Raw genomic sequence first — 14,099 nt, forward strand, 5'->3', positions numbered from 1 at the left:
CTGATATTTGCAAATAAAACTAATGAGTACAAGTTTCCGAAAAGAAATGTTAGCCACTGTAAAATAGCCTTACTTAATAACACAGCTGAGTACTTGCATATCTTTATTCTCCATTTAATATTTTTTTTTTTCATTAAAAAGATTATCACCTTGTCAGGTTCAGTGTTCCTCCGTACTTGCTTCGGAAACATTTACTATCCTGACTCGGAACAGGGAGCTTACTAAAGCTGTGTTCAATAAATTTGGGAAGTAGACAATACACACAAGAAGGGTATACGAAACCCTTTATTTTTCTCTCTTTACAATGATTTCCGGACTTCGGGATACAGAGACCAACCACTTGTGGTCTGAACGTAAGAATATAAAAATATTAACTAAACTCTAACTAAACTAACTTTGGATTAATCAAACAAGTGCCTAACTCCAAGATTGGCCGTAAATTAACAAGAAGCCGTATGTAGTACAGAGAACTGCTAAAACTACGATACGTTTAAAGTTATCAAGAGGATTAAACCTCTGGCCTTGAAGGCAACCAGCAACCGAGTAAAACTGCTATGGCAAGCGGCCTGCTTCTAATAGCTCCTTCCTCTCTCTTGCTTGGCAAAAAGCCACAACTTAAGTACTTGGCGTTCGCAAGACAAATTTGCATAAATAAGTTAAAACTTTTAATTCTGGCCGGAAGTAAAAAATAAGAAGTGATAGTAAAGATTTAAAATAAAATAAACGTTAGTAAAACTTAGGATCCTTACAACCTGAGGTTTATTAAATCCAGATTCGCCTGTGAACAATTAATCAGCAATTATGTGAAATACAAAAATAGTTTCACATGAACATAAACTTACTTTTCTATAATTAAATAACAAAGAATCTGCATGTAGGTATGTATATTTCTCACACTGTGGAAAATCAGGGTGCCCAATTTTGAACAGGCATTGTCCTCCACCTGTACATGTGTATCTCGAAGCTATAAATTTTAATTTCGATATTCGAAATGAAACCTTTCTATCGCATATGTGACATAACATTGCCATTTGGCAAAACGCAATGTGTTTCCACTGCGTAAAATTAAATACATTTATCTTCTCCTCGCCAACGTGCTATCATTCCACAGAATGTAATATCCTTAACGCCTAAATTTTATCTGTCTTTTACTGATTACCAAACCAAGTGATTTAAAAGCAATTAAGTGCAGTACATACGATTATATTTCCTAGCTTTCAATCTGTTTGATTTAAATAAAAGTACATTTAAATCTGAGATATCTAAATAGGAATATTAAATACCCAGCTAGTATTACTACAAACAATTCGCTCGACTTTCACTGAAAAGTGTTTTTATCCATTTTTTTTAATTTCAAATCAGTTATTTAGACATACATCAAATTGAAAATTAACGCAATATTATTAACGTTTTCATAATATGAAGCCCTCCTTACCTAAACTATTTATAAAATTAAGTCTGGAAATCATCTTGTATTATAGCTAGTCACGAAACGTATATTGCGTTCGAATAATAGTCCGGAAAATAATTGTAAACAGTAAAACGTTCTTACTTATTGCTAAATTATACGTTTCTCTTTTCACTATTTTTAGGTTAACAAGTGCAGTTTTACATGTAACTATGTTGCATAATGTTGAGAAAATTTTTATTTGATCCAAAGCAAATTTGCATTTAATATAGTGTTTCAAAAGCATGTGTTGAAAATGCATTTTAAATTCTGCCTGAATTCAGAAGAACATATATATTTGTAAACACTATATAGATATTAGTTTTTAGGAAGTTCTACATTTCAGTAAAATACGAAATTAAGCGATAGATATTTGAAAATTGGGACCTCACCTACTTTGTTTATCTGGAAGAGAAGTTACTTTCCTCACGCACGAAAAGCAGGTGGATATGAATCATACTTAAGTTACGTCGCTTCTGACGCAGAGAAGTTGCAAAAACGTACATGACGAAATTGTTGAACTAGCTGCACTGGGTCACGAATTTCCACGAGCAAACCGATTTTTTAGAGTATAAAAGGGCATTCTTTTGCTCCTCACAGCACACATTCGAAGACCTGCAAGCGATATTCAATTATGCAGTGGTCAACTCGAATAGCGTTTTTCGTCGCAGTTTCTTGCGCTCATTTTCTTACGGTTTTTGGAGCTGGTGAAGCAATATGGGGAAATCCTGCAATTGCTGAAAGCCTTCTGCAATCATTTACTCAGTCCATAGCTCGTTCTGGAGCTTTTACATATGACCAAATGGATGACATATCGTCCATAAGTGACACAATTATGGACGCAATGGACAGAATGGCTAGATCCAAAAAAAGTTCCAAATCGAAACTCCAAGCTCTAAATATGGCTTTCGCATCGTCCGTTGCTGAAATAGCCGTCTCATCAGATGGAGGCCAACCACTGGGTGTTAAAACCAATGCAATAATGGATGCATTAGCTGATGCTTTCATGCAAACAACAGGAACAGTAGATCAGGTATTCCTGAGAGAGATGGGTGAGTTAATAACTATGTTTGCTCAAGCCAGCATAAATGAAATAGCCGAATCATCCGCAGGAGCAGCAGCCTCGTCAGGAGGATTAGGTACAGGACAAAGTTACGGTCCCAGCGCAGTATCCGCAACAGCTACAGCCGCAGGTTTGTCCGGGAGAGGTTACGGTCAAGGTCCAATTACTGGAGCATCTGCAGCAAGTACAACTGCAACAGAAACAGGAGACATATCAACCCAAACTACATACTACACAACCGAAGAATACATCACGAGATCAAGTGCAGCTCAAGCTTCAGCAGCTGCTGCAACAGCAGGAGGCTATGGTCAAGATCAGCAAGGATATGGTCAAGGCGCAGGTGCTGGGGCAGCTGCTTCTGCAGCAACAGGAGTTGGTGGTCCTAGGGGACCAGGTTACGGAGTCGGACAAGGTACAGGAGCAGCCGCAGCAGCCACTGCTGCAGGAGCTGTAGGCTATGATCAAGGCCTGAGAGGATACGGTCAAGGTGCCGGGGCTGGCGCTGGAGCAGCTGCTGCAGCTGGTGCTGGAGGACGTGGGGGTTTTGGACAAGGCCAACAAGGATATGGTCAAGGCGCCGGTGCTGGGGCAGCTGCTGCAGCTGGTGCTGGAAGAGGTCGAGGCTACGATCAAGGTGCAGGTGTTGGAGCAGCCGCAGCAGGGGGTGCTGGCGGTCTTGGCGGCAGAGACCAACAAGGATACGGTCAAGGTGCAGGAGCTGGAGCAGCAGCCGCTGGAGCTGGTGGTGCTAGGGGACCAGGTTACGGAGCCGGACAAGGCGCAGCAGCCAGTGCTGCAGGAGCTGGAGGCTATGATAAGGGCCTGAGAGGATACGGTCAAGGTGCCGTAGCTGGTGCAGGAGCAGCCGCAGCAGCTAGTGCTGCAGGACTTGGCGGTCTCGGCAGAGGCCAGCAAGAATATGGACAAGGTCCAGGTGCCTCGGTAGCAGCCACTGCAGCAGCAGGAGCTGGTGGAGCACGGGGACAAGATTACGGAGCCGGACGTGGTGCAGGAGCAGGAGCAGCCGCAGCAGCCAGTGCAGCGGGAGCTGGAGGCTATGACCAAGGCCTGAGAGGATATGGCCAAGGTGGCGGAACTGGTGCTGGAGCAGCTGCTGCAGCTAGTGCTGGAGGACGTGGAGGTTTTGGACAAGGCCAACAAGGATATGGTCAAGGAGCCGGTGCTGGGGCAGCTGCTGCAGCTGGTGCTGGAAGAGGTCGAGGCTACGATCAAGGTGCAGGTGCTGGAGCAGCAGCAGCAGCTAGTGCTTTAGGTCTTGGCGGCAGAGACCAACAAGGATATGGACAAGGTGCAGGTGGCGGGGCAGATGCCGCTGCAGCAGCAGGAGCTGGTGGAGCACGGGGACAAGATTACGGAGCCGGACGTGGTGCAGGAGCAGGAGCAGCCGCAGCAGCCAGTGCAGCGGGAGCTGGAGGCTATGACCAAGGCCTGAGAGGATATGGCCAAGGTGCGGGAGCTGGTGCTGGAGCAGCTGCTGCAGCTGGATCTGGAGGACGTGGAGGTTTTGGACAAGGCCAACAAGGATATGGTCAAGGAGCCGGCGCTGGGGCAGCTGCTGCAGCTGGTGCTGGAAGAGGTCGAGGCTACGATCAAGGTGCAGGTGCTGGAGCAGTAGCAGCAGCTAGTGCTTCAGGTCTTGGCGGCAGAGACCAACAAGGATATGGACAAGGTGCAGGTGGCGGGGCAGCTGCCGCTGCAGCAGCAGGAGCTGGTGGAGCACGGGGACAAGATTACGGAGCCGGACGTGGTGCAGGAGCAGGAGCAGCCGCAGCAAGCAGTGCAGCGGGAGCTGGAGGCTATGACCAAGGCCTGAGAGGATATGGCCAAGGTGGCGGAGCTGGTGCTGGAGCAGCTGCTGCAGCTAGTGCTGGAGGACGTGGAGGTTTTGGACAAGGCCAACAAGGATATGGTCAAGGAGCCGGTGCTGGGGCAGCTGCTGCAGCTGGTGCTGGAAGAGGTCGAGGCTACGATCAAGGTGCAGGTGCTGGAGCAGCAGCAGCAGCTAGTACGTCAGGTCTTGGCGGCAGAGACCAACAAGGATATGGACAAGGTGCAGGTGCCGGGGCAGCAGCAGGAGCTGGTGGTGCTAGTGGACCAGGTTACGGAGCCGGACAAGGCGCAGGAGCAGCCGCAGCAGCCAGTGCTGCAGGAGCTGGTGGCTATGATCAAGGCTTGAGAGGATACGGTCAAGGTGCCGGAGCAGGTGCTGGAGCAGCTGCTGCAGCTGGATCTGGAGGACGTGGAGGTTTTGGAGAAGGCCAACAAGGATATGGTCAAGGAGCCGGTGCTGGGGCAGCTGCTGCAGCTGGTGCTGGAAGAGGTCGAGGCTACGATCAAGGTGCAGGTGCTGGAGCAGCAGCAGCAGCTATTGCTTCAGGTCTTGGCGGCAGAGACCAACAAGGATATGGACAAGGTGCAGGTGGTGGGGCAGCTGCCGCTGCAGCAGCAGGAGCTGGTGGAGCACGGGGACAAGATTACGGGGCCGGACGTGGTGCAGGAGCAGGGGCAGCCGCAGCAGCCAGTGCAGCGGGAGCTGGAGGCTATGACCAAGGACTGAGAGGATATGGTCAAGGTGCCGGAGCTAGTGCTGGAGCAGCTGCTGCAGCTAGTGCTGGAGGGCGTGGAGGTTTTGGACAAGGCCAACAAGGATATGGTCAAGGAGCCGGTGCTGGGGCAGCTGCTGCAGCTGGTGCTGGAAGAGGTCGAGGCTACGATCAAGGTGCAGGTGCTGGAGCAGCAGCAGCGGCTAGTGCTTCAGGTCTTGGCGGTAGAGACCAACAAGGATATGGACAAGGTACAGGTGCAGGTGCCGGGGCAGCTTCCGCTGCAGCAGCAGGAGCTGGTGGAGCACGGGGACAAGATTACCGAGCCGGACGTGGTGCAGGAGCAGGAGCAGCCGCAGCAGGCAGTGCAGCGGGAGCTGGAGTCTATGACCAAGGACTGAGAGGATATGGTCAAGGTGCCGGAGCTGGTGCTGGAGGACTTGGAGGTTATGGACAAGGCCAACAAGGATATGGTCAAGGAGCCGGTGCTGGGGCAGCTGGTGCTGGAAGAGGTCGAGGCTACGATCAAGGTGCAGGTGCTGGAGCAGCAGCAGCGGCTAGTGCTTCAGGTCTTGGCGGCAGAGACCAACAAGGATATGGACAAGGTACAGGTGCAGGTGCCGGGGCAGCTTCCGCTGCAGTAGCAGGAGCTGGTGAAGCACGGGGACAAGATTACCGAGCCGGACGTGGTGCAGGAGCAGGAGCAGCCGCAGCAGGCAGTGCAGCGGGAGCTGGAGTCTATGACCAAGGACTGAGAGGATATGGTCAAGGTGCCGGAGCTGGTGCTGGAGCAGCTGCTGCAGCTAGTGCCGGAGGACTTGGAGGTTATGGACAAGGACAACAAGGATATGGTCAAGGAGCCGGTGCTGGGGCAGCTGCTGCAGCTGGTGCTGGAGGAGGTCGAGGCTACGATCAAGGTGTAGGTGCTGGAGCAGCCGCAGCAGCTAGTGCTTCAGGTCTTGGCGGCAGAGACCAACAAGGATATGGACAAGGTGCAGGTGCCGGGACAGCTGCCGCTGCAGCAGCAGGATCAGCCGCAGCAGCCAGTGCAGCGGGAACTGGAGGTTATGACCAAGGACTGAGAGGATATGGTCAAGGTGCCGGAGCTGGTGCTGGAGCGGCTGCTGCAGATAGTGCTGGAGGACTTGGAGGTTATGAACAAGGCCAACAAGGATATGGTCAAGGAGCCGGTGCTGGGGCAGCTGCTGCAGCTGGTGCTGGAAGAGGTCGAGGCTACTATCAAGGTGCAGGTGCTGGAGCAGCAGTAGCAGCTAGTGCTTCAGGTCTTGGCGGCAGAGACCAACAAGGATATGGACAAGGTGCAGGTGCCGGCGCAGCTGCAGCAGCAGGAGCTGGTGGAGCACGGGGACAAGATTACGGAGCCGGACGTGGTGCAGGAGCAGGAGCAGCTGCAGCAGCCAGTGCAGCGGGAGCTGGAGGTTATGACCAAGGACTGAGAGGATATGGTCAAGGTGCCGGAGCTGGTGCTGGAGCAGCTGCTGCAGCTAGTGCTGGAGGACGTGCAGGTTTTGGACAAGGCCAACAAGGTTATGGTCAAGGAGCCGGTGCTGGAGCAGCTGCTGCAGCTGGTGCTGGAAGAGGTCGAGGCTACGATCAAGGTGCAGGTGCTGGAGCAGCAGCAGCAGCTAGTGCTTCAGGTGTTGGCGGCAGAGACCAACAATTATATGGACAAGGTGCAGGTGCCGGGGCAGCTGCCGCTGCTGTAGCAGGAGCTGGTGGAGCACGGGGACAAGATTACGGAGCCGGACGTGGTGCAGGAGCAGCAGCCAGTGCAGCGGGAGCTGGAGGCTATGACCAAGGACAGAGAGGATATGGTCAAGGTGCCGGAGCTGGTGCTGGAGGACGTGGAGGTTTTGGACAAGACCAACAAGGATATGGTCAAGGAGCCGGTGCTGGGGCAGCTGCTGCAGCTGGTGCTGGAAGAGGTCGAGGCTACGATCAAGGTGCAGGTGCTGGAGCAGCAGTAGCAGCTAGTGCTTCAGGTCTTGGCGGCAGAGACCAACAAGGATATGGACAAGGTGCAGGTGCCGGCGCAGCTGCAGCTGCAGCAGCAGGAGCTGGTGGAGCACGGGGACAAGATTACGGAGCCGGACGTGGTGCAGGAGCAGGAGCAGCCGCAGCAGCCAGTGCAGCGGGAGCTGGAGGCTATGACCAAGGACTGAGAGGATATGGTCAAGGTGCCGGAGTTGGTGCTGCAGCAGCAGCGGGAGCTGGTGCTGGAGGACGTGGAGGTTCTGGACAAAGCCAACAAGGATATGGTCAAGGAGCTGGTGCTGGGGCAGCTGTTGCTGGAAGAGCTGGAGGCTACGATCAAGGTGCTGCGGGAGGCGCCGCATTCGCTAGCTCTAGTGCTGCCAGTGGTGTCGATGTTTCTACAATATATTCCACTACGTCACGCTTGTCGTCTGCTTCTTCGTCTTCGCGAATATCTTCTGCTGCATCAGCTTTAACTGATGGTGGATATGTAAATACATATGCTTTACCTTCAATTATTTCTGATTTGTCTTCTCAAGTTCGTGCTTCTTCAGCAGATTTATCTGGCTGTGAAGTTCTCGTGCAAGTTCTATTGGAAATTGTATCCGCTCTTGTACATGTTCTAAACTATGCGGATATCGGGGAGATTGACTTTAATTCTCTAGGATCCACATCTAATCTGGTTGGTCAGTCGATTCAAGCTTTAGTGTAGTAACTGAAACTGTGAAATGCCTTCTTTGTATTTCTTATGTAATGCAGCTGTAGAGAAATAAATATGTTTAAAATTAGTTTTATTGCATTTAATTTTCTCACATGGTATATTTTAACCTCTTTCTGATATATAATTTATTTTCGTCAGGACTTTTCATGCCATTTGTTAAACGTGCGTAGGAAATTTCATTTACCTTTCATTTTATTTTGCATTGAGTGGTAATAGATATGCGAAAGTTGTTTATGCTTAATTTCTTCAAATAATTTAGGTAAGTCCTATAAATAAATTTTCTCGTAATAATTCATGGAAGTAATAACATTTAAAAGAAAAATAGGAAAGAATTATTTTTATTTGGCTAAAAAATAGATTCCTTATTTCTCTTAACGAATTTGCTTATTATTATATTGATATATAATACCAAACTAGTTAAAAATATAGAGAGAGATAAATAGATAGATAGATAAACAGATAGATAGATTACACATATGTATAATATACATTTTTTAAATTCAGAAATTTATAATTTTTACCATTTGAAGCAATGAAACGTTCTTTGAAGCAATGTAAATATTAAAGCACATATTATCGTAACAAAGTTTTGCTTAATATTCCTGAAAAAAGAACAGTCAATTTGTATAGTTGGAATCTATTGTAATGTACGGTATATTTAGATACAGGCACACGTACAGCACCACCCTTAGAGATATTTATTTAAATGTTATTAGGCCAAAGATTTTATATGGTATTGGCAGGTGTTGCTACCGGGCAGAGTAACTGATTAGATTGAGAACTAAACTGAATTCATTGCAAAGGAGCTGGCTGCTTGCAATCACAAGAGCTTTCCGTACTGTTTCTACAGAAGTTATTTGCTTACTTGCTGGTATTCCGCCACTCTCAATTTTTTATAACTTTCATTATGAAAAATGTTTACTCAGATATGGTTCAAAAAACATTTTGGCATGTAAAATGGTGATGTTTTAAATGGTAACGCCTTGACAGGAAAAGATTCTATTAATTTACATCCAAAATATTTTAAAGGTATACCGTACGATAAAGATTATATGAATACTAGCATGATTGATATATACACTGATGGCTCCGGATATGAAGGTGGAACTGGTTGCGCTTTTGTTATTTTTTATTACGGAGTCGAAATTTTTACTAGAAAAATACGATTAGAAGGAAATAAATCAGTGTATCAAGCTGAAGCGGTTGCAATTAGAGAGGCACTGCGGTGGCGTTATAAAAACTTAAAACAATATTTTACAATACATATTTATTCTGATGCTCTCTCGGCCTTACAAGGCTTGGCAAATCCGGAACCAAGCAATAGACTTCTTTTGGATATAAAAAACATTTATAACAAAATAAGAGAGGAAAATGCTATATATTTTCATTGGGTTAAGGCACATATTGGTGTTATCGGGAATGAAAGGGCGGATATGCTAGCTAAAGAGGCTGCCCTGGGAGAGGGTGATATATATTTTGGCTATTAATGATTCCAGAAGAATTACCTTGAGAAAAATGAAAGCAAGTATAATTGAGAAATGGGCTCGGGAATGGAATGGTTCAAATAAAAATAAGGGTTACTTGAGGATTTTGACCATAAAAAGAAAAATGGATCTATTTAATAATATAGATACTATTCAAATTATCACGAATCATGGTAGATTCCCGGCCTATTTAAAACGATTTAATCTCCAGGGCAATGATCAATGCTTGGCTTGTGGGAAGTACGGAAATGCAGATCATTTTATAGAAGAATGTAAACTGACGAGACTGTGAGGACGAGATTTGGAAAAATAAATGAACAGAATATAATTGAAAAAAAAAGGAAATTATTGAATAGCTATGCAACAGAAATTATGAGGCTTGTGAATGAAAACAAGACTTTCATAGGAATAGGACGTTAAATATTTTAGTTTTTCTTTCGTTTACGAGTTTTTATGTTTCTAACCGATTATGCTTATGATTTTGCTTATTTTGTATTGTGTGAGTGTATTTTTATAGATGCACAATCTGTGTTAATATGTTTAATCTGTATTTTAAAATTTGTTTTTATCTTTTAACTGTATTATTGTTTGTCTGAGTCGCGTGTACTGCGTTAATCATAAGTCCGATTATTATCGGCCAGGAGGGTTGCAGCATACTCGTAAACTAAACTAAACTAAACAGGCACACGTACATATATGTACCGAAAACTTGACATGAATGATGAGGAACTGGCGCATGAACACGTACTTAAAGTTGTATGGTTATTATTATTTAAATATTAAGCAGTTTTTTATGAGTTGGGTCTTTTACTAAAATGTTGGTTTTCCGTCTTTCTCTCTAGAATTTAAAGGAATTATGTAGTATTTAAACTGAGGGTTCCCGATTTATCGACAAAGCTCATTTCTGGCTGCGTGTGCACGCTACATTTAGTTCCTACTATCTTTCTTATTTTTAACTTTTCAGTTTTGCGTTGTTCTCTGTCGAGGAATTGATCTTGACGCTGTAGTTAACATCATTGAGCCAGTGTCCGCCGAAAACATCGCATAGGAAAGTGGGGGAGAATAAAACGCAAGGCGAAACCGTAAAGGTACATTGCATTTTGGGAGAAAAGAAAGCAAGGAGAAAACATCGTGGTACGAAATATCATCATCGAAAATACAGTTGTTCAATAACTTCCCAGTTTAAAAGCATCGTCGCCGAAAATATTATGGAAAAAAAATGAAGCTCTTATCATCGCATGATCATAATATCGCAGACGTGCGTTTTCCAGGCTTTAAAATTTGTAAATGCATATTCGCATAATGATTTGTGAGCGCAAGAAGGAAACAGGAATATATTAATTTTTATAATTCACAATTTTGAGTTAACTAATACATTTTTGCTTAAAAGGTGAGAAGGAAACCTGAGCACTTAACCACTGAAAATGAGTAGAAAATTAATGCAAATTTATAGCACTTAACAGAACTTTTAAAATTACATAATTAAGTATTAAATGTCATAAATAAATAAATCCTTTCTATAAAATTTTCTGATAATTTTACAATTTAAACACTTAATGAAAAGTTTATAAGGTATTTCTCCCGCTTTTCTAGCGTGCCTTCGTGGTGTAGTGGTTCTGCACATTGGGCCGGTTTTCCAGAGGTCCGTCGTTCGATTCCCGGCGAAGGCATTTTTCAATTCTCCTGCTTCCAAAAAAATGCCTAATGTCTCTACATATTACGAAAATCCCGAGAATCTCCTGCAGCCAGCTCGTTCACCGTGTCAAAGTACCACTGTTCCGCAACTCGACCGCTCGGGCACTTGTGCCAGTTCAGCAGGGAAATATAAACGGAAACTTGTTCTTTTTAGATCAGTCATTGAAAGATTCAAATTAAAAATTATACTCAGAAAATTTTAACGCAGATTATTATTATTATTAGAAATAATATGCTGAACCGTGATTACTTATTTAATTGTAATTTATATATATATATATATATATATATAATACATTTTTATTGATTTTTTTATAAAGTTTTTCTGCGGAGTAAAATTCTGTGCAATTTTTAAATTTAATGTTTCTTTTGGATACTGAACGTTTGTCGAGAGAAAAGTGATAAAATTGCACTAATTATTATTTAAGTTTTCAGATTTTTTTCTAGAAGATTCTTGAAAATATGCTTCAGCCACCAAGAAAAAAGAAATGTTTGCGTGCAAGACGAGCAAGTGATAGAGAACGTGGAGAATCATCCCGGGCAAATGAAACATCCGAAAAAAGAGAATCGAGACGAGAGAGGGATAGGTTTTTTAGAACAGCAGCAAGGGTAAGGGAAAGGCCTGAAGAAAGAAACATAAGGCAAGAAAATAATAGGAGGGCTGCCAGCAGCAGCAAGGTCAAAGGAAACGTCCGAAGAAAGAAGCATAAGGTAAAAAAATAATAGGAGTGCTACAGCAGCAGCGAGGGCAAGGGAAATGCCCGAAGAAGAGAAAGAAGACAAGAAAATAATAGGAATACTACAGCAGCAGCAAGGACAAGGGAAACATCTGAAGAAAGAGAAGGAAAACTAGAACAGGGTCGGTTTGCTACTGCTTTTGCTCGGTTACAGAAATAGAGAGAAAAAGAAAATACCTAGCAGTTGATTATGCTTCTGATTCAGCATGTGGCATTGGATCAATGTCAAAAAGATGCCAATACTGTGCGGCCATGAAGTGGGAAAGTAAAACTCAAGATATATGTTGCAATGCTGCAAAAGTTCATCTGCCTTTATTAATGGATCCTCTAGATATATTATGTAGGTTGCTGACCAAAGACTCCAGAGAAGCCAAACATTTTCAAGACAACATCGGACATTACAATTCCTGCTTGCAATAGAAATGTTCCACAAGCAAGAAGGGAACTAGCACTCCAACTACAAGAAATGCTGCATCTGGAAAATACTCATATCACGAGTTTCAAAACGGCTGTAGAAAAGATTATACCTGATTTAAAGTTGGTAACTGTGGCAGACAGAACCCCACCTGGTGAACAGCAGAGGAGATACAATTCTCTAGCAACGTCAAAAGTTGCAATTATCATGGCAGGGGAACAGCACGGAGTGAGAGATATAGTTTTCGAATTTCGAAACAGTAATGTTGTGAGAATTTCAGCTACAGACAGATCTTATGATACTCTACAGAACCCTTTAATATTTTAACAGGGAGCGGATGGATACCATTTCGAGCTCTATCAAATTAACCCAACTACTAGATTAGAATCACGAAAAAGGATGTCTGCGATGGAATTTTATGCTTTCAGGATTATGGTGCGGTCTTCAAATTTCAATATAATATTGCGATGCAAAACCCTTTTCCAACAATTTATAGTTGATATATATGCAAAACTAGAGTCGGAGAGGTTAAGATACATACGACTGAAAAAACGGCACTGAGAGTGGACCAGTATGTTCATCTTAGAGATGCTGTGATTACTGATGAAAACGTCACTGATATCGGTAAACTTATCATGTTGCCATCCACCTTCACTGGAAGTCCAAGATATATGCATAAAAGAACTCAAGATGCGTATTTATGGTCGACTTGATCTCTTTATTACCTCAACATGTAATCCATCTTGGGATGAAATCAAGAATGAACTCTTTCCAGGTCAAAAGCCACAAGACAGCCATGATTTACTTGCAAGGGGTTTTCACCAAACGCTAAAGACCATAATGAATCTCAATGTCAAGGCAAATATTTTTGGCAGCGTTCAGTGTCACATGTACACAATTGAATGGGGGAAACGAGGGCTTCCTCATGCCCACATTCTGGTATGGCTCAAAGAAAAAATGCATATTCAGAGAGTCGATTAATTCATTAGTGCAGAAATACTGAATCCAGATGAAGATACACATCTGTTTAAACGTATAACTTCATAGACGTTTCATGGCCCGTGTGGACTCATCAACACTCATTTTCCATGCATGACGGATGGAAAATTTACTAAAAAATACCCACGTAATTTTCTGAGAGAAACACAGACAGGACAAGATGGATATCCACTTTATCGTCGGAGACATCCAGAAGACAGAGGGTTTACATCAAACATCAATGTTCGAAGGTGTGAAGTGTTGGTGGACAATAGATGGCTTGTTCCCTACTGTCCTCTTCTCTCAAAAATTTGCAATGCTCATGTAAACGTCGAATACTGTAATTCTTTGAAATCCATAAAGTATGTCTCTAAATATGTAAATAAAGAATATGACAGGGCTGTTTTTGACATAATGACTTCTGGAAAATAAATGAATAATGAAGTTCACCAATATGAAATAAGAAGCTATATCAGTAGCAATGAGGCTGTGTGGAGAATTCTGAACTTTCCGATTCACGTTATCCTACTGTTATTCATTTAAGTGTCCACCTTCAGAATGGACAACGAGTATATTTCAGTTCTGCTAATGTAATTGAATGGTTACAGCTCCTTAAACAACTTTAACCTCTTTCTTTCGCCTTTGTATTGAAGATGAGTTTGCACGTACATTACTGTATTATCAAGTGCCAAAGTATTACACATGGAGCAATGCAAACAAGAAATGGAACAGGCGTAAAATTGGAACCAATGTACCTGATCATCCTGGAATCGAGTGGTGCCCTCGTTGAGTGTGTGCCGTACATCCAAACAACTCGGAATGTTTTCACCTGAGATTGTTGTTGCACGAAGTTCAAGGCCTTAAGTCATTTCAAGAATTGCGAACAATGGAAGGAAGAATATGCAAAACTTTTAAAGAAGCTTGTCAAATTAGAGGACTTTTGGAAAATGATGAACACTGGAATGCAACATTGGAAGAAGCTGCTGTGACCTTGCTCCCC

General features: G+C 44.1%; 1 protein-coding gene across 1 annotated transcript in view; it reads left to right on the forward strand.

Moving 5' to 3' along the window:
• The window catches only part of LOC118198290 (uncharacterized), a 79,044-nt gene extending 71,187 nt beyond the window's left edge, over positions 1 to 7,857 (forward strand). Inside the window, exon 7 of the mRNA XM_085821443.1 lies at positions 2,016 to 7,857. Coding sequence (XP_085677569.1) covers positions 2,016 to 7,781 — 5,766 coding nt within the window. The 3' untranslated portion in view covers positions 7,782 to 7,857. The remainder of the gene's footprint in view (positions 1 to 2,015) is intronic.
• Positions 7,858 to 14,099: the final 6,242 nt, after the last annotated feature.

This window comes from Stegodyphus dumicola, chromosome 7 (genome assembly GCF_044657685.1).
Source record: "Stegodyphus dumicola isolate Sdum_Otavi_A_Nest chromosome 7, ASM4465768v1".
Classification (NCBI taxonomy): domain Eukaryota; kingdom Metazoa; phylum Arthropoda; class Arachnida; order Araneae; family Eresidae; genus Stegodyphus; species Stegodyphus dumicola.